Source organism: Balearica regulorum, chromosome 2 (genome assembly GCF_011004875.1).
Source record: "Balearica regulorum gibbericeps isolate bBalReg1 chromosome 2, bBalReg1.pri, whole genome shotgun sequence".
NCBI classification, from domain to species: domain Eukaryota; kingdom Metazoa; phylum Chordata; class Aves; order Gruiformes; family Gruidae; genus Balearica; species Balearica regulorum.
Genome location: NC_046185.1, coordinates 113,072,207 through 113,098,702, shown reverse-complemented (window position 1 = coordinate 113,098,702; position 26,496 = coordinate 113,072,207). Strand labels below are relative to the sequence as shown.

At 40.4% G+C, this 26,496-nt stretch overlaps 1 protein-coding gene across 4 annotated transcripts in view; it reads right to left on the bottom strand.

The window, feature by feature from the left end:
• Positions 1–1,540: 1,540 nt before the first annotated feature.
• AMPH (amphiphysin) overlaps positions 1,541–26,496 on the bottom strand; it is a 136,024-nt gene continuing 111,068 nt past the window's right edge. For 2 of the 4 annotated variants that reach the window (XM_075745358.1, XM_075745356.1), the window contains 8 exons: positions 24,062–24,094; positions 22,648–22,698; positions 20,454–20,570; positions 13,252–13,308; positions 8,934–9,083; positions 7,390–7,656; positions 5,491–5,592; positions 1,541–2,721 (listed from right to left, as the gene is read on the bottom strand). In XM_075745358.1, coding sequence (XP_075601473.1) covers positions 2,614–2,721; positions 5,491–5,592; positions 7,390–7,656; positions 8,934–9,083; positions 13,252–13,308; positions 20,454–20,570; positions 22,648–22,698; positions 24,062–24,094 — 885 coding nt within the window. In that variant the 3' untranslated portion in view covers positions 1,541–2,613. Of the gene's footprint in view, positions 2,722–5,490; positions 5,593–7,389; positions 7,657–8,933; positions 9,084–13,251; positions 13,309–20,453; positions 20,571–22,647; positions 22,699–24,061; positions 24,095–25,947; positions 26,449–26,496 lie in introns of all 4 variants that reach the window. The other 2 variants (XM_075745359.1, XM_075745357.1) reach the window with 2 other exon arrangements.

Genomic DNA, 26,496 nt, shown 5'->3' with positions numbered 1-26,496 from the left:
CAGTAACCTGCAGCACTTAAATGACACAGGCATCATGTGCAATAGTGAGGCTTTTGGGACATTATCAGTTCACCTTCTTATTGCCAGCAAATAATCCTTGCAGTGAGATGTGGACATTTGATGGGTTTTTAAATAATATTTTTCTTTATAATGAGGTGGCATTAAGAAATGAAGAGTAGAATCAAGCAGTATTTCTGAAGGGCACATCAGAAGATACCGCGAAAGCTCTTTGCTGTAGACCAGAGACATTTCCTACCTATATACAGCCTCAAGTATGCTGCAAACCTTTGACCAGTGGATTTGGCACATTGACCTTGACCAAAGACAATAGAAGAATCAAGGCCAAGCATGTTGACTTTGACTTGGGTACTTCTAGCACCAAGAGGACATAATGGTAACTGCGCACAATCAGCACTGGGTAAAGAAATGCTTTGGGCTGATCAGAGAGTCCTTTGCTTCCTTAGGGTTACAGCTGTGAAGCATTACTTGATTGCAGGCCCCAGTCAAAGGAGTAGCAACATGGCGTCCACAGGGAAACTGAGGCTCCATTGTCCAGTGCTGGTCTGTTACGGTGATCTGTAGAGCAGCTATTACTGAAATGCAAGTGTTGAGTGTAGTTAAGCAGGAAACTGATCTGGAGGTCATCAGAGTCTCATCATATATCAGGCGTAATAGGTTATTATGACCACTTCAAAGTGGTGCACTGGTGTCTGGAATTTATTGTAACGTACCAAAATCAAAAGAAAGTTGTTCCCCTGGTGAGATTCTTGGCCCTAGATCACTACTGACTGCCAAACCTGTTAAAGGAATGAACAGAAACCCGAAGAGCTTTCCCACAACCTCCTTAGACTCCGATTGCTCATTGTCACATTTTAAAGCCAAGATCCCAGCCATCACAGCTGAGCCATTCAGCTTCTTCACAAAACACAGCTATCATTAGATTTGCTTTTGGAAGCTACTGTATTCTGAAAAATTGAGAGAAATCAACTTTCTTCCTTTTCCAGAACAACAAAAAATCTGCTTCTTCAACTGAAATTAGAAAGAGTGGAAACAGACACCGTTTGCACACAAAACAAGCCCCCATCCCAAATATCATGAAAAATAACCAAAATGCTAGGAAAATATAGATGTTCCTAAATATTTGCAGCTTCCATGCATCAGTAAACAAAATTCAACAAATTCATGGAGAACTGTCTTTCCACACAAAATAAATGGACAAGCGAAAAATTACTAAGAGGTAGCAATCTTCAGTTGAGCGACATACAAGCTGCCTTGGTGCTTGTGGACAGATATTAGCTGGCGGTCAGAGTTAGGAACAGGAAGAGCAGCTAGGAGATGTGCTGAGCTGGGGTTCAGACCTTTCAGAGCTCTGGCCATAACTAGGGTTGAGAGCAAGAAATTATAGATGGTGCACCTGTTACGCTGTGTTTCTTTGGAAAAGAGGTATTAAATTAAGATTGGATCCTCTAATACAACATATAAACTATATGAACTTCAGTGTTACAAAACTTCAAAAGCACCACAGATGAAACAGTTTCTCTGGATCAAAGGTTTATTTTTAATGACACAGCACTGGAAAACATAAGTTACAGATGACTTTTTGATACAGGATACATTATATATCTTATTTTAAAAGGATCTGTGAAGGTACGCTGCATAAATACATATAGTGAAAATATATTGTGTTTATTTCTTCTCAGAGATTAGTTCTGGTTTGGTTTGTTGTTTTTTATTAATTTATTCAGCCAATTAAATAAAAAAGTATAGATTAGCATCATAACAGCTCCTCCTCCAGATTATCTCATTGTAACTACTGCAGCTGGAAGGGGAGACTGAGCCATGCCTTCTCAAAGGTTTAGCAGCTTTGAACATGATGTTATTCATCATCTCAGAATGAAAATTTCACATTACAAACACAGATACTGTATCATGTTTTGGCAATGGAGCAGCTAGTTTTGCTTTGGAACAAAACCATTTCCTGTAATGCCAGACAGTGAAAGAGCAATGCATGTACTGATGATACTACACAGTCAAAGAACTATGATGAAGTTGTGAAAATGCATATATATCCATATGCACTTATATATACACATATAAGTTCTTGTGTGTATATATATTATGCATGTCCAAAAATAACATTGAAAAACGTTGCAGCAGTTAATTATTTTTTAAACACATGAAACATAATAGTTTGATCTCATTACTACAGGATAACTAATTAAATCTTCTGCAGTGCAACTCAATACAATACACTTAGTGCAGAGAAGTTAAGGTTTTGGTATTGAGGAGGCTAATTTCAGATTTCATGGGAAAGGACCAAATACAGGATCACCATAGCTCTGACAAAGCACAAACAAACCTGTTGCCACATACGTGTGAACAAAGAAGGACATTTCTTTTTTATTTGATTTTTTTTTCATGTACTGCTTCAGAAATTGCTAGCTTAACTGTTTGCATTCATGCTCGTTTTGATACGTTTCAACACGCTTTGTCTGGCACCAGTCTGTAAACCATTAACAGCTTAAACTACAAAAAGGTGGGCTCCTGTGTTTCAAAGAGGTTAAAAACCTACTGACTGAGCTTTGTACCACGTTCGTCTGCCTGAGCGGAGAACTATTCCAGATGGCGTGTGAAGTTCTCTGGGAAAAGTCCTTTATAACTATTTGCATCTCTGTACTGAAGCCACTCGGATTCCTTAATGCCTGTCAACCAGCCGGCCTCCTGCAAGGAAAAAGACAGAGTATCTTAAACTTCAGGTCTCCCCGCTCCCTTGCTATGAGCTTCAGACCTGAACAGGTTTCAGAGTCACATGGCTAAAGTGATTTGGTGCTTCGGTTAAAAAGAAGCCTCTGATTTTCTACGGTCCGTTTTCTCTGTTCTGCCAGACCACAATTTTGTGAGACCGAGTGACTGTGAGCATATGGTACGGCCTTTAGCCCACCTAACCCCTAGCTGAACTCAAAAGTGGGTAATCGGTCTTCTGGGCCATCCAGTATTACGCCAGATCTGCATTTGCGCAAACCTCTGTTGAGACTTTTTCAAAGTTGCCGCAATAATACTGGCACACTTGTGCAGTAAGAGCATAGCAGCATGCCAGCAACATTACACAATACCACGTGTGGTGGTGAGGGAAATAGTTTTCAATCTGCATTTTTTCTCCTGAGACTTCTTTTCTCTTGTTCATGTATCGACAGTCAGAAGAAATAACAGTTCTTGCATCCTCTGGAGTTACTATCTCTAGAAACTCAAACTTAGTTGCTAATTCAACTATTTTTCCAAAAATTCCAGGAAACGTAAACCAGAATTTGACATGCAAAATTGCAACCCAAACCCACATCCCAAGCAATCAGAAGAGAGATTTCTTACTGGAAAGTGCTGGGTTGTCAAGTGTTAACAATTTTACCTGGAATAAAATCAATTCAATAATTTTTTTTAACTGATCAACCTATTCTTATCTCACTAACTCTGTGCTTTGTTCCTTTTAAGAACAGGAGCCAGAGCAAAGCCATGGTAATCAGGGAATTCTAATGCTGCCATATTATTATTGCACAGAGAGTACACAAGGAGATAGAGTAATATCTCTTGTAACAGATCTTCACGTACAACACCAAGTCAGGACTGCTCAGTGGCTGCATGTGGTGGTGGACTGGCTCTCTGCCCCAAAATAAGCATCACTAAAGCAGATACAGCTTATGTATGACATTGGCTGGGTACGTGTAACTGGGGACATGTTTTTGAAGCATGCGGAATATGAGAGAGAAAGGAGAGAGAAACTATAGCTTTCTAGCATGGGCAGAGTAGATTGTACAAACGAATCAACAGTTTTACTGGATAACAACTTCCACTCAAGACTAATGGAAAAATTGAAGTCCCTGGATGGGACTGGTTTGCCTCGACTGGAGAACACAGGCTGATGTTACCAGCTATATTAGAATTATGGGTTTAGACAGGTCAATTTTGAAGGAGAATAAAGAATAACAACGATAAAAAGACTCTATATAAATCACCAAAGTACCTGCCGAAAGACAAAAAGATTAAGTTTTATGGGAATGTTAAACATGAAGGGCAAATACGTACTGAATAATAAAGATATGACCAACATAGTTTCAGAAACATGAATACATAAAGGTTTATTTTCTCCATCATTGCACACAATTTACTCCAATTAATGCTAATAGAATTTCAATGCACACCACAAGAGAAAAATATAGTTCATGGATTCACCAAGTGAAGATTAGCATATTTAATACATAATATCCTTAGAAAAAAAGACTGAAAAGAGAGAGCAGATTTTGCTGTCTTTACAGCAGTGTCCTATTCTGCAAACACTGATAACAAAATCAGTTGAACCGCCCATGAGGTAAGATGCAACATAATTTGAGTAAGGATAACAGAATCTATCCCTATAAAAAGAGAAGAAAGCCCTGCTGAAAGAAAAATCTTTTATTCTGGAAAAAAAAAAATAAATCCTCAAACTAAAATCCAAACACAAAACACAATTACCTGTCTGTATTAAAAGAAAGCTCAGCTGAGATGATGAACACTGGTTATTACCTACCTTTGGACAGCATTGACCACCGAAATAATTTCAACTACAGTCCCCAGCACCCATGTGTGCTTAGGGCATTAGGATTTAGACCTATTTTAAGAAATATTCTTCATTGAGAGCAGTGCTCTTTGCTAACTCACTAGACAGGATCCATTCCCCTACTTCTCAACCCCCAAATCAATGGGAGATTTTTCACCAACACTACTGGCACTAACAGATGCCCACAACACGGCTGGTGCTAACAGTGTGTAGTATGGTCATCTCTTTTAAAGCAGTGGCCAAAAATCAATTCACTTCACTGCAATTCAATACACGGAATAAAATCGTTTAAAAATTCACCTGAAACATATTGTTAAAAAAAAAATTAGATGTCCTAAATGAAACTAAACTGTTATTTAATTCAGGTTCAGGCTTCCAGAGGGCAGAGTTAGTCTTAGAGGCATGCAGCACACATAGCAGCACCTCCATACATTTTGGCTGTAGGACACCAGAATTTGTGCGCAGTCTCAGTGCTGTCTGTGGGTGAATTTGTATTATTTCTCCAAATCCATGCTAAAAGCTCTGAACATCTAGGGACCATGTAATCAGTTCTGCTGTAATGTTAAGACAAGATGATATATAGCAACATAATGCACAATTTATAATTCATCTTCCATATGAAGTCATTGTGCGCATGTATGGCTGTATAAAATCCATTATGAAGTAACATAAAAAAAAGCCCTAGAAAACATGCTGAGGTCAGATCCTGTTAGTAGCATACATCCATGACTTTAGCTGTAGCAACTGTGCCATTTAGTCTCAAATGGAACCAAGTACAAAGGCAAAATTAGAATGTTTTCTAACAGAAATGATGTTTTGAACACACATTTTCCATTAACTATGTGAGAAATAAAATGAAACAAAGAAAAATGTCAACAAAAGAAAGAGCCACATGTTTTTACCTGATCAGCTGTGGTCTCTGAAGGAATTACTAGTACAATATCCCCTCGTTTTAAGTTAAGCTCATCACTGTTAGCTGCCTCAAAATCATGTAGAACTTCAACCTGAAGAAAATAACACCAAACATACAGACATGATCTAAATGGAGACATTTTCTCAACAAAATTCTCTGTTAAATCTTTATTGCAAAAAAGAGAATAATGTGCCTTCCTCATGCGAACATATGGCTATAGGTAGGTACATTCAATTCATTAATGTTGCCATTGACTCCTGTCAAAGCTTTCTGTTCATATCCTTGGAAGCAGGGACAGCTTAAGTAAGTCTGAGACTACCAAAGGAAACCTAAGATCCTTTCCCAAGGTTGCAGGATCTCAAGGACAGATGCTACTGCAACACCCCAGAAGTCCTGCCTCTCAGACAAGTCCTGCCACTCTTATTTCTTCTGCGTAAGGAATTTGCTTTCACTCCCCACTATCATTACTAGAACTGAGAGAGGGACAGCAGGATTTTGCAAATAAATTTGAGAAAGACTTCCAGGAACTGATATTTCAGACTGTCACTCATTCTCTTGTTGTGGCCACTGGGTATTATTCTTGCAGTAAACATCCATGGAAACTTGAGTGGGACATACAGCACCAATTTCAATAGGTGATCAAAGAGGCAAGTAATGGTAACCCTACTTTATGTTTGCCCTGAAAAGAGCTCCCATTTATTGGCAGATGGGCATGCCAAAAATATCTGTCTTTCAAAAGGATGATTATTAAAACACTGGCAGGATCAGCATGCCGTTGTGAACGGACCACTTTAACTAAATGGTTCTACCTCCTTAAGAGATAGCCTATTCTAATTTTCTCAAAGCACAGCCAGTGCCATAGTAACTCTGCCATAATGAAAGAAAATGACATCAAGAACCAGATGGCAGGCATATATTCTGCTTCACCTTATTTATGTCTGACCCAAGCCAGTGTGATGAAAAACAAAAGATGAACTATGTCAGCATGTCTGAGTCAGAGTTGCACGATACTGTTCACCCTCATCTTAATGTTATTCTCAAAATTTGGTGAAAATATTGAGCAATGAGAATAGACCAAGAAGAATGGCATACTTATGGAGTGCTATGGGACTAATTAGCCTGAACTATGCAAATTATAATAGGAAGCATATAAAGTTCATCCATCCTCAAAGAGCTTTGCTGCTGCTCAGTGATTCTGAAGCGAGAAGCATTATCAAAGAACTTTGTGCCCCAGGAAACCCTATGGGTCTTTCCAGCCAAGGAGAGAATTTCTCTCACACCTCATTAAACTTTTCTGTTTGATTACCCTAACAGTTTATAACTATAATATTACTAAAGTCACAGAATGACATTTTAGCTTCATTACTGTGAATTGTAGAAGTCCCATGGGTTTCAACAGAACCAAAACTTCTACTATAGATTTTCAGGCCAGAAAAATGCCATTCTTTAATATTCATAGAATCATAGAATGGTTTGGGTTGGAAGGGACCTTAAAGATCAAATATATTGTTAGTACATCAGATACACTGTTAGCATATATCATACAATATTGCTGACTAACTATGTGGCAATGCAGTTTTACTCAATATATTCATTATCAGTAGTAACTTGGTGAGATGAAAGGGTTCTTGTACTTAACTGAGTCTTACAGCTACATAAGGATATGCACAGCAACAATGGTGTGCAGAAAATGTATCTTCTCAGACTTCACGTATGAAGCAACAACGCAATATTAAAGTTGTGTTTGTATATATTTGTGTGTGCATGTGTCTGGCTGTTAAACTAAGCGTCCTTCGGCCTCAAGAAATCATCACGTGCCTGCGCAGACAGACATATCCACAGAAGCTAGATCTGAAGGGATGTCTAAAAGAAGAATGAAGAAACAAACCTTAAAGAGAAAGCCAGGTGGCATTGCAGAAGCTGCCTCTTCTGCTGGAACAGACTGATCTTGAGAAAGTGTAGTCTGCATTTCTTCAGTGGGTTTCTGCTCACTTCCAACTTGGGAAGTTTCACTGGGAGAAGTGTCAGTGCCCTGAGTGCCCATCTCTGCTGCAGCATCTTTGGACTCATTCACGACGACTTCATGTTCTTCTCCCTCCCCCTCGTTGTTTGATGCTGGCTCTATTACTACTGAAGGGATGCTGCTGACCTTTTCCTGGGGAAAAAAAAACCAAAACAAAACACCCAAAAAAACCCAAACAAAAAAAACCATAAAAGCACCATAAGAGTATTTAGTACTTTATTTCAAGTAGGAAAACACAATTGTTTGTTTATTGCACAGGGCAAATATGGGAATGGGAATTGCTGTCTTCTCCACAGTGGATTCTTACATTAAGGCAGAAAACATTACTTGTGCAAAAAGGAGTAATCACTTCCCTGTTTTCATTATTCCCCTTAGTCCTCCATAAATCTACTTTCTATATTACCACAAATTATTGCAGTAAATAATAAAAATGCTCTGCAGGTAGTTTGGGTTCCATTTTCAATGTGCATGGAAATTAACAGACCTTTCTCCTCCACCCTGCTCTTAACTTTGGTTGGGTTTGGGTAAAGCCACAAGTTCCAAGAGTCATTGTCCTATATTTCTTTCAGAATTCAAGTCAGCAGGATAATGGTGATATAAAGGTGATGAAAGCAGGAAAGATAACCTATTTCTTTGATTGATTGAGGCAATTTCTCCTGATTTACCGCAATGCAACTGGGAGCAGAGAAAGCAAAAAGGCTAAGTAGGTAACATTCCGCCAATAATGAAGCCTAGAACACAAAGCATTTAATGTAACTTGTTGGAGCATCCAACCTGAAAAGAATATGTTCACCGTTCCTCTGCCAGATTATCCTATTCTGGTGCAGAGAAGAAACACAATGTGCAATGACAGGAAGTAGCAACTGGCTGCCCAGCTGCAGGGTCTGCTCTAGTAGCTGTTCCCCAGCTTCTCAGAGGTTGCAGAAGAAAAGGCAGCAGGCCAGATGCAGATACATAGCTTGACAACCGTGATTTTATTGATAGGGCACGGTGCCAAGAAACAAGAAAAATCCATTACTTTCTCTGCCTGTTTCTCCAGAAAGTCCTGTTAGGATATGTGATAAAGCTCGTGTCCACAGAGGAGCACAGAGAGACAACAGCAGGAGGGGCAGCCCAAACAGTACCCTGCCCATGCTGCTCCCAGGCCCATCACAAAAGCCATCAGCCCATCAAGTCCCATCTCTGCAAGCCCAGGGGAACACAGGGGCACAGAGGCAGGCACAACCCAAATTAAGGACTCAGAAAAGGGATACCCTGTGTGGGCCCCTCCCAGGGCTATCCCAGGAGAGCATCACCCTTGCTACTGGTTGGACCTGGGGCCACAGAGCTGCAGCAGCCTTGCCTCTCTCGGGCTGCTGGATCTGTCCTGATTCCCCTAACACGCTCTCCCGTGCACCAACATGAGTTACCTGAGACACATCAGCCTCCTTTTCTTCTCCCTGAGCTTTATCGCCTTCAGCAACACCCTCCTGCTCAGCAGTAGCAGCACCGTCACCAGCTCCTGCTGCCACAGCCGCACTGTCTTCTGCTTCCGCAGCCCCCTCGGTGGCAGGTACCCCCTACAAACAACAGGAAGAAGGGACCTTTCAGGATATGAGTTCTGGATATCTGCTTGAAAGACCATGGACCAGCCTCTGCTCTGTGACCTCCCTGGGTGGTGCCAACCCATGGCCTTGGTTTCACTGGGGTTTCTCCCAATTTGTGGGGGACAGCAGTGCCGGGGACTGCCATCCTGTCCTGATGCAACACATGGGGAGCATAGGGGTAAGCTTGCACGGTGGAGATGATTAACTGGTGGAAGAGAGACATTTATGAAACCTCACCAGGCACATTTAACAGAGTTCTCAGGTGTTACTGGTGGAGTAACAGTTTGCCAAGGCTCTAGTATCTTTTCCTTCCCTTGCCTTCAAGCTGTATTGTGGAAGAAATTCACCACAGGTTTCTGCTGTGGAGGAGCTTGCAAGCTGTCCAGGGGTCCACAGGACCCTGCCAGTGGAGTCTGTTCTCGGGAAGAGACTCCAACACTTCTCCAGCTACTATTACCTACCTCTAGACCTGGGCTGGCTTCAAAAATATTGCCTTAATTACACACTCCTTTCTAACTGAGACACTTGCAAATCAGGCTATAGCAGCAAGCAAATATATTCTGCAGCTGGATAAAGATCAGAAATCTCCAGATCCCATCAGATATCAGAAAAAAAATATAACCATAAAGATCTGTAGTTAGGTCAGTACAAAAAAAGAGAAACATACATAAAAGCCCATTCGGTCTGGATATGACTAAACTATTTGTGATCAGTCCATGTTGAAAAGTTAATGTGTGTTTTGTTCCAGTTCTTGAAAGGTGTATAGAAAAGTACTTGCCTATAGATCAATGCTGAATCCTTCATCCAGCAGAGACTGTTGCTGTAATCTATGTATCACCCTAATATTTGTATTGGTATATACTGGTATATGCTTACAGTACCATATTGGATATATAGTTACAGTGGATTAATCTCAAGGATTGGAGGGCAGAAGGTAAATGACAAAACTCATTCTGTCAATCCAATTGACTTCATGGAATTTTTAATGTATGGCAGATAGCACCAGGATAAAGCAAACACACTGAAGAAAAATTGTTTTCTAAGTACCAATGTCAAGCAACAGCAGGAATATCCCTGATCTCCAGTTAACAGGCTGACGCTCTTTGTTTCCTCGGTTTGACCTTTTCTCCATGGATGAGGCTAACCCAGCTACCTGAGCTCAACTTGAACTACCTGTAATTGTTCATGGGCACTCTTCAGGCATTGTTTTCTAGCGATATCTAATATTCAGCACTACTCCTTTTCGCTGCTGTTAACTGATGTGATACAGAAATTCTTCTGGAGTCCTTGAAGGCAGAAAATACTGTAGGGTTTGATAGAAATCGCTGGAGAAGCTTTAGCTTAAATTGAAAATGCTGCTGACGAAGGATGCCCTATCATTAAAAGTAACATCAAAAGACACGGGCAGATGTTGACATCTTCTCCTGTGACTTGTAAGGCACGCAAGCCTGCCACTCATAGAATTACCAATTTTAGCAGTGTCAACCCAAGAAGATATTCAAATAAATGATGAGTGTAAAAGCCCTGGAAGAGTCTAGTAGGAAAGAAGGGGAAGAGAGTGCATATCAGATTGATTTTATACCATGTGCTTCTAACAGCATGCTGCAGAAATTGATCTTGCTTTCTGTTGTGATTAGGATCAACAGTTCTTTTCTATTTACTGGATTTGTATAGCCCATTTTATTTCACTAAAGAGGAGAATACTAATTTACACGAATCAGCTCTCAAATGCCCCGCAGTGAAAGGGTGATGCTCTCACAGCCTGTAGCCATGAGTCACTCAACGTATACCACAGCTCACAATTGCATAATCATTTCTTCTTGTGTTTTAGAGTACAAAAACAACGCAAGCTAGATGATTAATGAAAGCTTTTACAAAAACGCATGTGAGGTAGCACAGAATGAACCTCACTATCAGCCTCAAATATATTTGATTAGTGCAGAAAAGGAAAAAAAGAAAAAAGAAGAAAAAAGAAGAAAAAAGAAGAAAAAAGAAGAAAAAAGAAGAAAAAAGAAGAAAAAAGAAAAAAAGAAAAAGAAAAAGAAAAAGAAAAAGAAAAAGAAGAAAAAAGGAAAAAAAGAGGGAGGCTCATCCCAGTGAATTCATACCCAACTATGGTGAACCACATACTTGGAGATATAGTTACCTGTATTACCTTACTTTATATTGCAAACCAATCCTACAAACCTCTCTTCTATAGGTCATCAATAATATTAGACAGTCTAATAGTATTCCAAATTAGCTATCTCTAGCAGTACTACTGAAATGTGGACAGTTGTCCCATTACACCAACCACACGGGACAAAGAAAGGGTCATCCAGTATCACGAGGGCTGCGATAGAAGAACCACTCAACTGTTTTAATTGCATCAGAAGTGAATGCTTCTTTACCCAGGATGCAGCCAATTTACACAGTTGCACTCTCCTCTCGTTAACATGGTGGTCAGCTCAACATAATGCCACAGATTTGGTGGCAGCAAGAACGAGGAGAAGGAGGGGTACCGAGCCTGCCGCTCTGGGGGCTGCCAGAGGAGCTCCCTGAGCTATGCCGGTTTCCTAGAGCTGAAGATCTCGCCCCATGGCTGGATTTAGAAAGGGACATGGTAATTTTTATGACAGTTAGTTATAATTGCAGCTAAGCTAGCTAATATAATGTCAAGAAGAACTAATCATCATGCTTTAGGGAATACATCAATTGCTTGCAAAGTCTTGGAAGACTTTTGGGGTAGTACTGAACAATTTGCTATGCAAGTTACAGTATCAAAGGGACCACCCTCCACTGGAGGCCAGATATCAGCTTAGCAAATATCTTGATCTCTTATACAGCTTTTCTGCATAAATAATGCTGCTATTTTAAACAGAACACAGGGTCAAACTCACCAGATAAGAGACCTCAACTTTATAAGGACAAGCAGCATTAGAAAAAAAGGGAAAGATTTCAAAGACTTAGCTTTGGTGCTCACAGGATAGCGAGGAATTTCTTGCATGTTTCCTCTTGGACCAGAGTTGTTGGGAGTAAAAAGCCAATGCTAGAGAAGCAACGCAACACTCTCTTGCACTGTGTCAACACCAAGGTGGGCTTGATCTACCACCCCCATCCTGTACTTTCTTGCTAGTGTAATTCCACTGATTTCCATGTGGATGTGGCAGCGCTGGTGAGCAGTATGGCACCAGTGAGTCCCAAACTTGCTTCCCAGTGACACTGAGATACCATGGAGCCACAGATATATCCTCGACTATAACTGAGCTAATGGGTAACAAACCCAAGCTTGGATGGCTGGACTTACCATGTTCTAAAACCAAAGTGATGGGACCAGTTCACGATCTTTTTGTACACACTGTGGCACCAAAATGAATGACAAAGGAGGTTGTCAGCATCTTGAGATACAAATCCTAAGTGATTAATAACTAGGAGTTATAATCTCTTTCTCAGTCTCTACTTCTATCCCTGCATTCAGTATGTAGCCATTCCTCTCGTGCTGCTCTCTGTGCATGTTTGAACACATCATAGTTTCACTTCAGCACAGAAGGATTCAGGGTAAGTAGTTTTATCACCTCTGAAGAAATATAAACAAAATACAATAATTCGAGTCCATGCAGCTTAAAGTATGTCATTGAGCTTTTCAGTTGCTTTGTAATTTGATTTTAACTGTATCTAACTTGATGCCAGATTTGTGCCTTAGCAAACAAACTCATAACATGATTATTTTCAAATATCTGTTTTAGTTCAGGGTATATTTTGCTAGGAAAAATAAATGATTAATCAAAGTTTTTTTCTTTATAAAAAGATGTTTGCAGGAAGGCTAAGCAAACAAATTTATGCAAAGTGTAAAAGCTACTGGGAATCTATGCAGCATATTTCCAAATGTCAATAGAAACAGCATTATACCTCCTCCTACCATGGAGCTGCTTTGTTTGCTGCCCTGAGGTATTTATCATTCTATACTGCTGCAACAGGCAGTTTCTAAGGCGCATATATAGAATATATATTTTATATATATTGTTAGAATAGATACCATAGCTAGGTCACATTTGCATCGTATCAGCCCGCATATTGATGACATACAAATGACATGTTTTTTGCCACAGTTCTCTTGAAGATACTAAAGCACAATCACATTCTTGAGGCTGTTCATATGTACCTCGCTTTCTTTCTCAGCAACTCCAGTTGTCTCCTTATCCCCTGCCTCGACACTCTCCTGTATAAAAAGGAAATATGGTCATCACCTTACTCATGCTGAGGCAGTGGCTGCAGAGAAATTGGTATTAATCAAGCTTAATGGAAGCACGGCATGTATGGGATGCAATGAAATGAATGGCTGGAACTAACTGGGATAGTATATAGCAAGCAGAAAGATTTTTGCTGCCGCATATAATCTGAAATAAAAGTAGGCTAAAAAAACAACAAATAAAACCTCTTACATATGTCATCATCTTCACACTGTAAGTGCTAAGGACAATTTTATTTACTTTTATTATCAGTATTCTCATAATAGCACCAGATTTGAAGAATTTTTTAGTAAGGAATGACGTGCAACTCTGCTAACTTTGCAGTTTCCAGCAAGCTCAAATTTGTCTCATCCAAAACTCCAACTGTTACCATTATAACCTGCTGCTGCAACTCACCAGAGTTTCAAGGTAAACTTTCTAAAACACTTACTCCTTCCACTCACGTTGGACTGCATTTAAAGGGGCTGTTCAAAAGAGGTGCGTCTCAAAGTTCATAGGGTTTTTTCAGAATCACCTTTCTCTAGGTCCATATTCAGTGGTACATGCAGCAGGTGCCTGACACTTTAAAAATTAGACATGTGTCAGTGGTTTTCCAAACCTGACACCCGTTTAGGTGTTCAAGGGATCGAATGGGCTGAATGGCAATGGGCTCCCCCAAAATAGTACTTTTTACAGCACAGATGCCATCTAACACTAGGTACTTTTCTACAGAAGGTCATCAAAATCTCTAAAATTCAGGCCTGGTTTGGAACAGTTGGAAGTGCTTTTTTCCTGACTCCCTGCAGACACGGGCTATTTCTAAAGACGCTCTGCTGAGGAAAAGCAAATCAAAGCCCCGTTATGGAAATCCACTTTATTAATAAGTTTTGAGGCTGCTTTGCAAACACAGCTAGGTCAGATTTTTCAGAAAAGCTGTAAGAGTGAAGACAAGTTATGCAAAGATATGTGAGGGCATGGTAGATTGGACCATCTGCTTTAGCAATCAGAAATTAGGAGACCTCAAGTACTCAGCACAACTGCCTTCACACACCCCACAACTGTCACTCCAAAATTTCTACAAGTTTCAGCTAAAATGGTTGCATGTTTCTTTTTTAATAAAAGGATGCTGAGTTACACCCAAACTTCATATCACTCATATTTTTTCTAATCTAATCTTCTAGTATTGCCTGCAGTCACCTCATAAGCCCTAAACATGTCCAGATGCCAGGGCAAGGTAGCTGCTGACAGCAGCGTTACCATAGAAACCTCTCACAGCTTTATCCTGTTAAAATTACACTTATATAACCCTCTTTTTTATGATTAATTCTTTTTTTCTTTTTCTTTTTTTTTTTTTTTTTTTTAAGCTGCCACACCTCTGACATGGAGTCCTCGATTTTATAGTAAGTTTGAGGAGACTGTAGAGGGTCTGAAATAGAAAAAGCAAATATCAACAGCAAAATAGAATTATTTCTTACCCTAGTGATGCATGCGTGCACACAGCCACCCACAGAAGTCTCACTTTTCTTTTTTTTTTTACAGAAGAAATGTACACAAATGTTGCTATTGCCCATAAAAGCTTTATGCCCAACTACAAGTCAGTAGATAGATGCCTTCTCTACTTTTACTATTAAAAAGTGCTGAAATTCTGCCATCAGTGTTATTTACAAGTCAATTTGCCTTCAGAAATGAGCATCATCTTGCACTTTATAGTCAGCAATGTGCCAGCCTCTGCCCTTATCTTAACAATACCCTGGCAATACTCTCTGGTAAGAATCTCATCAGTGGAGCTTTGGACCTCTTTGCAGAACAATCTAATATATACACGTACATATTTTTAAATGAGGAGTGTTTTCCAGGCTAACTGAAAACAGAGTTTTAGTTAGAAAGGGGAAAATAAGGAGAACTCCCCTTGCTTCCCAAAGCTTGGGACTTCCCAAAGCTAATCTGACTATTGTGCACCAGTCAAATTAGTAGCATTTTGCTTTTTTGATTAGCTGGAAGCTGGGATTTAGTGGATGGCGGAGTTTGAGAAGAGAGGCACGGTAGCATGTACTGTACCATTTTTAGGGCATGAAAGCCTAGTAAAAAGGATGACTGAAATACCACTTGAGTAAAGTAGCACCCTGGTTCCATAAACAGAAAAAAAATCTGCTTCTGCAGACTTCAACAGAATGACACTAGGTTCTCTCCCATATACAAGAGCCATATATTTTTAATGGCCTTATGCTCCAACTTTGCACGTGCACTTAGCTGCGCACTCAGAATTTGGACACAGTTGTGAATAAGGGAAACTAATTAGTGCAGAATAATTTTAAAACAGAATATATAACTTGGCAACACTTGAGTCAGGCCCCACAAACTCAGGCTTCGCCTGTCTCATGCTCCACTACGAAAGACAACAATTAGTAAAATAGTTGGAATGTAGAAACAGGATAAGAGAAGCTGTAAATTAGGGAACAGTCCTTGGGTATGAACTAGAAAAAAAGACACAAAGTTTGAGGCATCCTGATAAAGGGGGCCCAATATGCCAACAAGCCTGGGACCATCTGGGCAGGATGGATAACAAGGTTGCTGAGCTTGCAAAACGGGGATAATGAAGAAGAGGTCACCCAACTCTGTACACTGAAGAAGAGGAGAAAGAGGAAGATTTGAGGAGGACGACCCCTGACGACCACCTGAGAAAGAAACTGCACAGGCGTATCAGGACATTAGCATACATTCATGAGTTCCCAGAATAATAATGAATATGTATTAAATTTATTGGAAACCTAATGAATATGTAACTCTTTTGTAATATAAAACACGTACAATTTGTTTCTCATCGAGACGCACTTTTGTGGAAATATCCCGGTGCGACTCCCAGCGCTGCAATAAAGGATACCTGCTTAATAGTCACATTGGTTACTGAGTGAATTTTTTTTATTCAGTTGACCAGTCTTCTGTATTCAACCATTGTATTGTTCTCCCAAATGACATGCTCTGCCATTTGGGCACTGTGAATTGTACCTACAGTGGGATTCAACCATAATTAGATACTCCCCCAAAGCTGCAGGCTGTTTTCTGGCCTCTGCTGTATTTGCTCAGTTGTCTGCAAAGAGCTTATCAGGAGGTAGTTTCATATACGCTTATACACAACTTTAAAAACCACAGTATTTAGTTGAGTGTCTGACTGCTTTAATAGGAGAACATCAGAGTCCAGGCAGGCATCAGACCCAAAGCACTAAAAGGCTCTTTGCAAACTAATGAGTGTAATGGAAGTCAAAAAGCTGATCTCTGAGTAGTGCGCTCAACTCTAAGTGCTATGTCTCACATGTAGGAGAAGAAGAAAGGGAAATAATGAGATTTCATAAGCTTTCGCTTTATTATAATGTCCTCATGTCATCTTTGTTTGAATGTGAAAAATTGATGTGGTGAGAGGGGTAGTATTATTTGAAAGAGAAATAAATCAGTGGTTAATGCATTATATCCTTTAGACTGTATCCTTTGGATTTTACAGCTGTCTTTGGGGATGCTATGGAAATAGGGAAACAATTGTTTTGGTGTACAGAAGTCCATGCAAGGACTTTTTATCATAGTTAACTTTACTTCTGTTGGTGCACATGGTCATTCTTTCCCTTTAATTCCCAAACATTTTGTCTGCTCCCCAAAAAAGGATCAACTGTTGACAGCTACTAATAAAAACTTTATTTGTTCTATGGCATTTGAGACCTGAAGGACCAAGGCAAAATATGTAATGATAAACCAGACAGCAATTCTGATGAGCTGTTGTAATGAAGTCTTGGCAATCTTGTTCAGGCAGACTACGAAACAGCAAGTAACTGAATCCATAACTCCCTGAGCTGTAATTGATACCCTATCCCCTGGACCATTCTCTCCCGAATTAAAATGAAAACTCTACCAGAAAACTTACTGTGAAGCTCCTACAATGAATGCATGCCATAAATTTTCTGGATTAATGGGATGTGACAGGAAACTTACCATAGAAAAATTAAACTGATTAGTGGCTGTCACTCCAAACTGGAAGTTATTAAACCTGATAAAAGATTCCCAATAAGAAAGTACCTATCAATATTTTACCACTTCACTTTTGAAGTGAAGTGTCACTCATAAAGCAAACACATGCAGAACTGCTGTCAAGAAATGACATGTTTTCATCTTTTGCAATTCAGTGTACTTCTCCTTAGCTTTGATCATATTTTTCATTAATCCTGATCTTCAAAACTCTGCTTTGCAAGTCCTGGAAAACGCTTCCTAAAATAACAACCTCTCAGAGCCAAATGCAGAATTACTCCAATTCAGACATTATTAAAATCAACACTTCTAGCTTATTTTCCCAAATTAGCAGGAAACTTTCATATTCAAAAAGCAACAAAAAAACCGAGCACAAAACTAATCAAAACTGTTTAACTTCTACTTAATGCCTATGGCCTTGCTTCCGGATTGCTCTTAAATTGCCTGGCTCTTGCACTGTGTTTCTCTCTGCCTCTCTCCCAACAGCTCTGCAGTCCTGCGTCTCGGCTAGAGCAGCTGCCGACAGACCGTGGACCCAGAACTCCTCATGGACAGTCAGGCAGCAAAACGGATCATCTGCAAAGGCTGTGCTGGCTGATGAGCAGATGTGTGGTGCTGCAGCCACAGCCTGTCATTTAATTAGCGCTTAAGACATGCAACAGGCTTCAGAGTGTTGCTTTGTCTTAGAGACAAAAAGGAGCTGGCTTCCTTTTAGAAAAATGGTGAACTTTTACAATTCTTTTCTTCATTAAATCCTTATTGATAATCAAAATAAAACCATCTAGAAACAACCTTTTCAGCTTCTGTTCTTCCACATTATTCCCTGCCATTCACTCACAGGAAGATGAGAGCTCCAGACCAATGCCTCATTTCCCATCCCTTCTCTCTCCCCCTTCCCTCCCTCCTTTTAGATTCCAAACTATCAAATTTACTCTGACTAGATGTTCTGGACAAGAGTTTGACAAAACAATGTGTCTCTGACAGGCAATTTCATTCTTTGCCTTACTACAGAGTTGACAAGTTATTACTGTGATTTATATCAACTGAAAACACACAGGAGGGGGAGAGCCTGGCCTCCACAGACCATGGGGCTTTCTTCATTTGGTTATGTTATTGGAGGGGGATGATCCTGAAGTCACTTGCTCTGGTGTGTACCATGGAACTGAACAAAAGTTAATAATAAAGAAAAAAAAAAAAAAGAAAGAAATACTCAAAATTCATGCAAGTGTAATCAGAATTAAACCCTAAACATAGTTCTGGGGAACACACCAGGATTGCTTCCCTCCATAGCTGCAATGCTGCTAGGATTCCACAAAGAACAGGAGGGGTTTGACAGAGACAGGCATTATCTTCCCTTTCCCCCAGTCCTCCAGAACATGCCACCCAGCACTGCTCCCTTTTCCTTCTACAATAAATTATTTTTCCTCTCTTACGAAGATGGGAGCAAGGGAAGAATGAATTAGGCAGGTGCTGCAGCTAAAGTTCAACCTGCATCTTTATCATTTGTGCTGGATACCACTTTTTAATCGCATGGTACAGAGAGCTGGAACCACCCAAACTCATCAATTCATCTTTAAGAAGGTCTTTAATAAACTACATTTCTAACCCAGAGCCTTGCACACCAACATCAGTACTTCATTCTAGCTGCTGAAGACAGTTTGCTTAGTATGACCTGTGGCTTTGGCATGAGTCTAACACCACCAGCAGATAACCAGCCTGCCCTTGGCGAGTAGAGCTGGTGGGCTTAATGCTATCCCCCTAAATCAACGACAATACCCAAACTGGAGTCATTGATAAATGTCACCATTAGGCTTGCAGTGTCTGAGCCATTGCCATTAATAAAAATATTAAATAAGATCATCTCCAGAGCCAAATCCATGAGATGCTACAGGAGCTGTATATCCGTAAGTCATTCTTCTGTCTGTGCTCTGTGCTGCCACATCTGTAGGTGCCAGCTACTTCCACTTTCTTCAGCTAATTTGCACCTACATCAGATTAATATTGCTTCCCAAGTGGCAGTGTATGAAATGCTTACTGAAAATCACCTAATTTTATGATGAATTTGATATTATCATCCCTACTTAGCAGAGGAAGATACACAAGGACTCACCCAAAGCCAAGAGGGGTTCAGCAAGCTGAACTTCTGTGTTCTGGGAACACTTACAGCACCAAGATGTGCTCGATGGTCAAAAAGCACAACTACACAGCTTCTATTGGCTTCTGTGGTAGAGGTACTGATCCACAAAACAACCCCTTATTTTGTCCAGTTTTACAGTAGGAATCTGCATGTTCTAACAGTGACAAACACTCATTAGAAACTTTGAAGATGCTATTGTCTCAAGGAAAGCATGAAAACCGTCAGCCTACAAAACCAGATGCATTTTTCCTCCAGGGTTTCTTAGCCTGCAGGTATCACACACCACCAAGATCTTCTGAGCTTCTGCATGTAGAAGAGGAACCTCAGTTGGATAAAAAGGATATTCACTGAGATATCTGTTATAAAACCCCACGCCTACTGTCTCAGACCACCTCTTAATTTGTAGTGATATCGGGTGCCCTGCTCTATGGTTCTTGCAGAGCTATCATTTCTTCTCCTCTCACTGTTTCCTGAATGCTGACGTGTAAAAATCTCCAAAGTGGTGCTTGGAATTGCCTCTTCAGCTCATGGCTGGCTTCTAAAACCATAAGCTTTGTAGACATTTATATTACAATCACTTTTTTCTGGTATTTTCATGCTGTAGCAAGGACTGTACAAGATGTCCATTGGCTTAGTGCTTACAGCTCAGCTTGAAATTAAATGAGAAAACTGCTAATAAGGTCATTTAAAAATGGCATCAATTGTTTCCCCTCCTGAAGTTCATCTGGAATCAAACAATCTGCGAAACCACAATCACTCAGCTGAACTCCAGTCTAAAACGCCAAACATAAGAGGAATGACGTTTTAGGGCTGAAAGGAGGATGCGTGCTGGAGAGGCATGCTGTGACACAGCCAGGCGCTGGGGAAACCTGCCGTGGGCGGATGGTGACGATGGAAAGGATGGCTGAAATGCAGCAGGCACATTCACCATGATGAAAGGCAGCTTGGATGAGGCCCGAGAGGTGGCATGGGGGACAGGTTACTCACCGCAGCCTGCTCTGCTGGCTCAGCAGGCTCAGCAGGGATGGCCTCCTTTTCCACAACAGCAGCAGCAGGGGTTTCCTCGACCTTGGGTTCCCCAGGTGGAGCTTCTTCAGCCTCCGTCTTTTGTTTTATTGTTTTTTAAGTAGACAGCGAAAAAATTGTTGAGGAGCACATGATAGTGGGGAGGGAGGAAGGGAACGGGAACTGTGCCTGGCACAGTTAATCAGGCTTAATCTTGCTGGGCTTTGCCAGGGAGAAAATGGTGATGTGCTTGGTCTTACAGCATCTAAAGGGCATTTTCATCCTCAATATTCTATATGTAAACTGAGCCAGGCCTACATCCCTCCCTTGCAAGGAAAGAAAGCATCAGCTTGCTGAGTTACAGAAAGGGGCGATGGAAGTGGGGGGAAGGCATTCAGTTTGCTCAGAAATGTTCCAGAAACTGATGGCAAGGCCAGGAGTTGAAACTGGCACTCATGTGTACCAAACCCTGGGCTTCAAATATGAGTTTTTAAAATTATCCCCCATTCCCTAGTTCTGTCGGTTCTCAGACAATATAGTCCCTTCTCCAGTGAAGGTAAGAAGCAATTAGCAGAGACTCAAACAGGTTTTTTTATGCACAAGGGCAACCACTGACTGCTTGAATTCTGGCAGTGTGAAAATCATCTACAGTTTCTTATTAAAATGCATTCCCTCTTGAGCTCTCAATCACCTGCAAGGCATCCATTTATCAACCCACTATTGGGATTTCCATCCTTTTAAATTCTGGCCTAAGCTTGTATTTTAGCAAGAGGATCTAGCAAGTATCACCAGCCCTGCAATACGTTCAGTCCTGTGGCAAAATAGCTCACAGCAAAAGCGTGATCTCCAATGGAGACATCACTTTGCAAATACACACTCATAAAAAGGGGAGAGCTGCAAGCTGTGCTCAGCATATTCCATTTATAAAGATGGCTGACTCAACCAGATAAAATAACCTCAGTTGATTAATTTGCCATGAACAAATTGCTCAGCATAATATGAAGCTCAAAAGCTATTTAGCTGCTTTGCAGTTGATAACAGGCAGCTGGCTAGAAGGTCTCCTGTGACGAAGAGATGGCTTCCATGAAATTCTTAAAGATACTAAAATCTTCTCTTCTCTGATATTTTTCAGGAAAAAAAACATAGCCTCTCACTTCTTCTCTCACATATGCCTTAAGCAGACTGATTTTTAATGAGGTACAGAGAAGTCTGCCTAAGCAAGACCTTCAGGATTTGGCACAGCATAAGGAAACAGTCATTATATTATACCATGCTGTGCAGAAATCTCTCCGTGTAGTGTATTAATGCCAGCTCTAGGGAATTTCACAAAGAAGAAATAGGACTGAAATGAGAAACATAAAGTAGATTTATCCCAGGTAAGATGACTCATGAGTTTCCTGAGGTTTAACGCTGGAAGAAACTTTCAGGCTTAAAATCACAGGCAACGTTATAATGCAGATTGCACTGATGTGCTTCAAGTCACTTGTTGACAAGCAGTCTTAGACTACTCACCACATTTCAGCTACAAGTAAAAATACTCTCACTGTGTTCAGTAACCATTATGAACACAAGCACCACCAGAGGCATTATGCAAAAGCAACATTAAAATAATACTGAGTACAACTCTGCTGCTATGAAGTAGCTGTAGCACTCACCTAGCAATGCTGCTATTCCACATCCTTACTCCAGGCTAACCAAAAACTGTAAGAGAAACTAAGAAACTGCCCAAGTATGATCACTTCCAAAAAAGATTCTCCACTCCTTAGAAGTAGACTGTGCCTACTATTAATATGTGGAGAGCGGATAAAACTACAGCAATACTGGAGACATTTAAACAGCTATCATGTACTATCCCCTGCTTGCTGTACACTGGACCATAGTAGTCATTCTTGTCATTTCTTAAATGCAATAAATGAACAAACTGTTTGACTACACCTTTGAAAAGTAAATTATCTTAGAATATCCAGGTTTGCTTTTTCTCTGCACTATCCTTGTGAATGGCTGTTTCAGTGAGTAAAGATTTACAACTACAATGATATCACCCACCAACTCTTCCAGGTTAAGGTTTGTGATTTAGTGGATGGAAAACACAAAAGGAGAAAATATCTTTGCACAAAGGAAAAATGGTGCCATTTTTTACAAGACATTTAAAAAGGAAGCAAAAGCCACCACTTACCAAAGGCTCTGTCACATTCTCATTTGGTTGCACTGTAAACGCAGAGGTATCCTAGATATAGAAATGAAAAAAATGATGCAAAAATATTTCAGATGGGATGTTTGCAGGTGTATATCAAAGACCTGATTTTTTTAATGGTTTATTAAGGTAAAGTCATAAGTAAATTTACATAGAATAAAATGACAAATAGATAATCTAAACAGGTATTAATAATAATTATTAGTTAAGCACTATTAATATTAAAGACATTACTTTTTCAATTATATATTCTATGCTTCTAAACCATGTCATGTTATTACAAACAGTGAAAAACCCTTCATTAAATACATGCTAATTGCAAGGACTTTGTTTCAGGCACAATGCACTTCTAAGTTGTGAAACTCAGAATATTTTTTGCAGACTACACATGTTCATGTCTGGGGAGTACACTAGCTCTAAGCGACTTTCACATCCTCTTGATTCTGAGCTTTTATTTGAATAGCAACTAGAGTAATTACAGATACAAAATTTTACCTGCATTAAGAAGGTACAAAAATGGAGATGTTTTCCAACATCTTACTCATTCAGAACCACTTAATTTGCAAAACATTGATGGGTCAAACCCTTCTCCTACTGCAGTGCGGGCATCAAATTTTTATCTCCTTGGGGCAAATATTTTGCCTTAATTCTTAGAAGTGGTAGCCTTGTGGTTTTCCCCTTTCTTCTACAGCAGAATGGTTAAAGCACTGGAAGACTCATTTCCATCCTTGTATAAGCTCAGTCTTGTTGGGTGCTGTTAAAAAATGGTGTACAGGGTGTGCTGTGGATGAGCCGTCTCAAAAGGATGCTGGAAATTAAAGAGGCTCCAGGTTATCCACCTGAAATTTCAGATCTTTGCACAGCCCTGGAATTTGAAAGCATAAACATGGTATCTTCATGCTCCGCATCTCTGTGATGCCTAACACATTGTCACCATCAGCACAGCAGCAAACAAATAATTTAGGTTTAACTTTCAGATTAAAATATTATCTTAAATGAAAATAAAAATGCAGAAACAAATAAAACACACAGAGAGAGTCACTGAAAGTATGTGAAACTGAGGAAACCACACTATACAGGATTTTGGAATTGTGAGAAAAATCCACAAAAGAGCACAATAAAAAAGCTAAACCAGTCCTTTTAGGAGGAAAAAATCAGTCCCACTAAGGTAGTCAGATTTTTGCTATTAAATTCAGTCAAGCCAAGAGTATTAGCATCATTCAAGTAACATCTAGGAATAATTTCTGAGAACAAACAAGGTCTGGATTTGAGTCAGTATGAAATTGTTGTGCAGCTTGTCTGTAGAACAGATTTCCTGAAATTGTACAGCCAGTCCTAATCCCTTCCTAACAGCAGGGGAAAAAAAAAATAATCTCAAAACATGTTTATTTCTTACCTGTGCAAATCCATTAAATGCTGTGCTGGATGCCTAAGTAGAAGTGAAGATCAGAACAAATTATCACTTGTTTACTAAATCAGAACATGAGTCAAAAAATTTTATTTGCAAAATAAAAACATAGGCCAGACATTGGAGGGAAAAAAAAAAGAGAGAGAAAAATAATAAAATGAAGGGTAAGGCAGCAAGAAATTTTATGACAGTGCTATTTGATAACAGGTGTCACAGGCTTAAAGAAAACAACAAAAACAAAACCAAAAAGCAGAGTAACTTAAATATTTTTATAAAATAATAATAATAAAAAAGACTAGGTGTATTTAAAGTTATACATATAAAACACAAAACCTGCAAGACACAATGTGCCTTCACAGTTCAGAGCTTCATTCACAGTTTTGAAACGTATTTTTGTCAGCCTGCTTCATTACACGGCTGAAGGGCATCACACTATGAACAGCTGCATGGCAATTTTTCAAAAAAAGAATAGCACAGGCTTAGGAGGGGTAGTGGGAAACACACAAATGGATTGTTTTTAAACGACAAGGTTATGCATGACCTAAGGAACTCTTTGTCTAGACTAGGCTACACACTGGGGTAGGTACCTCTTCTTTATCAGCCTCAATTTCCTGGTACAACAATCCATATCTCCGGTTAGCAATTTCATCTTCAGATAAATCTGAGTTGTTGGTCTCATTGTCTTTAGGACTAGTTGAACTCTCGGTGCTAGCATTTCTGGAATTTCCCATTTGAAACAGAGCCAAGGGTCTAGCTATCTCCTTGCTCGGTCCAGGATTGCTAATGCCTGCCTGCTCCCCAGACAAGCCTTGTTTTACTGGTGTCTCCTGACTTTTACTGCTCGTGCTCACACCTACTTCTCCCCAGCTGTTATCAGTCCCTCCTAGGTCTTGCGTAGACCATTTCTCACTAATGCCTAACCAAACACTTTCCATGTTACCCTCCTCTGAGTCTTGCTGCTTGGGGAAAAAGGGCCAATTATCCAGTCCATTGGCTTGGCCATCTGACAGATTAGAAAAACCCCAGGAATCATTAGTAACTGTAGGATCCCAGTTTGCCAGCCAGGGGTCTGTTTCCAAGGCTTCAGAAACACCACTGCTACTAGGATGCTCTTCAGCGACTGCTGCTGCTGCCCTACCTGCCACTTGGTCTTCTGCATTATCTAGGCAAGGATTACCGCAGCTTGCGCTAGCAGCATCAGCTGTCTCGGGCAGCAATGCCCACTCTTTTTCAGCAGCAGCTTGACCTTCATCAGCAACATTACCATTTGGGAGGAGGCTGATGCTATTGTCTTCAGTTCCTTCACCAGACTCTTCTGCACTCAATAATTCAGCATCACACAGAACATCTCCAGTATTTGTAGGGTCCTTTTCTGTGTGGTCAGTTACCTCTAGGTCAACATGTGCCGTCATGTTTATATACTCCATGGATGTACTCTCTCCAGTACCACTGTCAGTTTGGTCTAAGCCATCCTCACATGTCCTTCCATGGTCCTGATCCCAGATACCAAGGACTCTCTCAGGTTCAGCACCAGTGTTTTCTATAATTTTACAGTTGTCTACTACTATTTTCTCCTCACCTTCCAGCCCTGTGCTCAACAATGGTATTTCTCCATCTGCCCTCTCAATGACATTGACCCCTTTGAATTCTTCTTCCCTAGGGTTTTCTAGCTTAGCAGCATTAGTTCTTCCAGAATCCCCATCATTATCTTCCAACTCATATAAATTTTCTACCTCTGTGCTGACTAAAATGTCAAGATCTGATTTTGCTAAACCCTTATGAAATTCTGCCTCACTGTTTCCTTTGGTTTCACAACCTTGCTCTTCCAGTTCCTCTGTACCTTCTACCTCCTCATTAACAGCTCCGGTCTCTACCTTTTCACTTGGCTTGACACCTGCCCACTCGTCTTCCTCCCGCTCTTCCTCTGCCTTTTGCACATCACATGGGAAGGGTTCATCCAACAAGCTATCAGTTCCCAGGATGGGTGTTTCAAAACTGGTTATGTTCTCTAAAGGCTGATTGGTCACCACATCTTCCCATGGGACATTTTTGGCATCCAACTGGTCCTCCAGTGAAGTCCTCTGGTTTTTGTTTACAGAAGCTGACCCTGGTGCAGCATCCTCCCGCTCACCTACAGCAGGCCAAACGCTAGCAGGCAGAGTACCCGTGGATTCGCTTGAGGTTTGCTCTGCCCCAGGGAAAAGCAAAGAACCGCCTGCAGTGACTTCCTGGCTGACACTGGGTGTGCTAACATCTAGGCCCCAGTTGAGTGAACCTAGATCAGTTTGAGATCTGTTAATATCTTCTGATGGCCCACTGTTTGGGGTTTCCTCCATGATCAGGTTACACAGGGAAAGACTTTTTGAAGAATCAGGCTTTAAGCAGACAGAAAAGCAAAGAAAAAACACAAGATGAAAAAGATA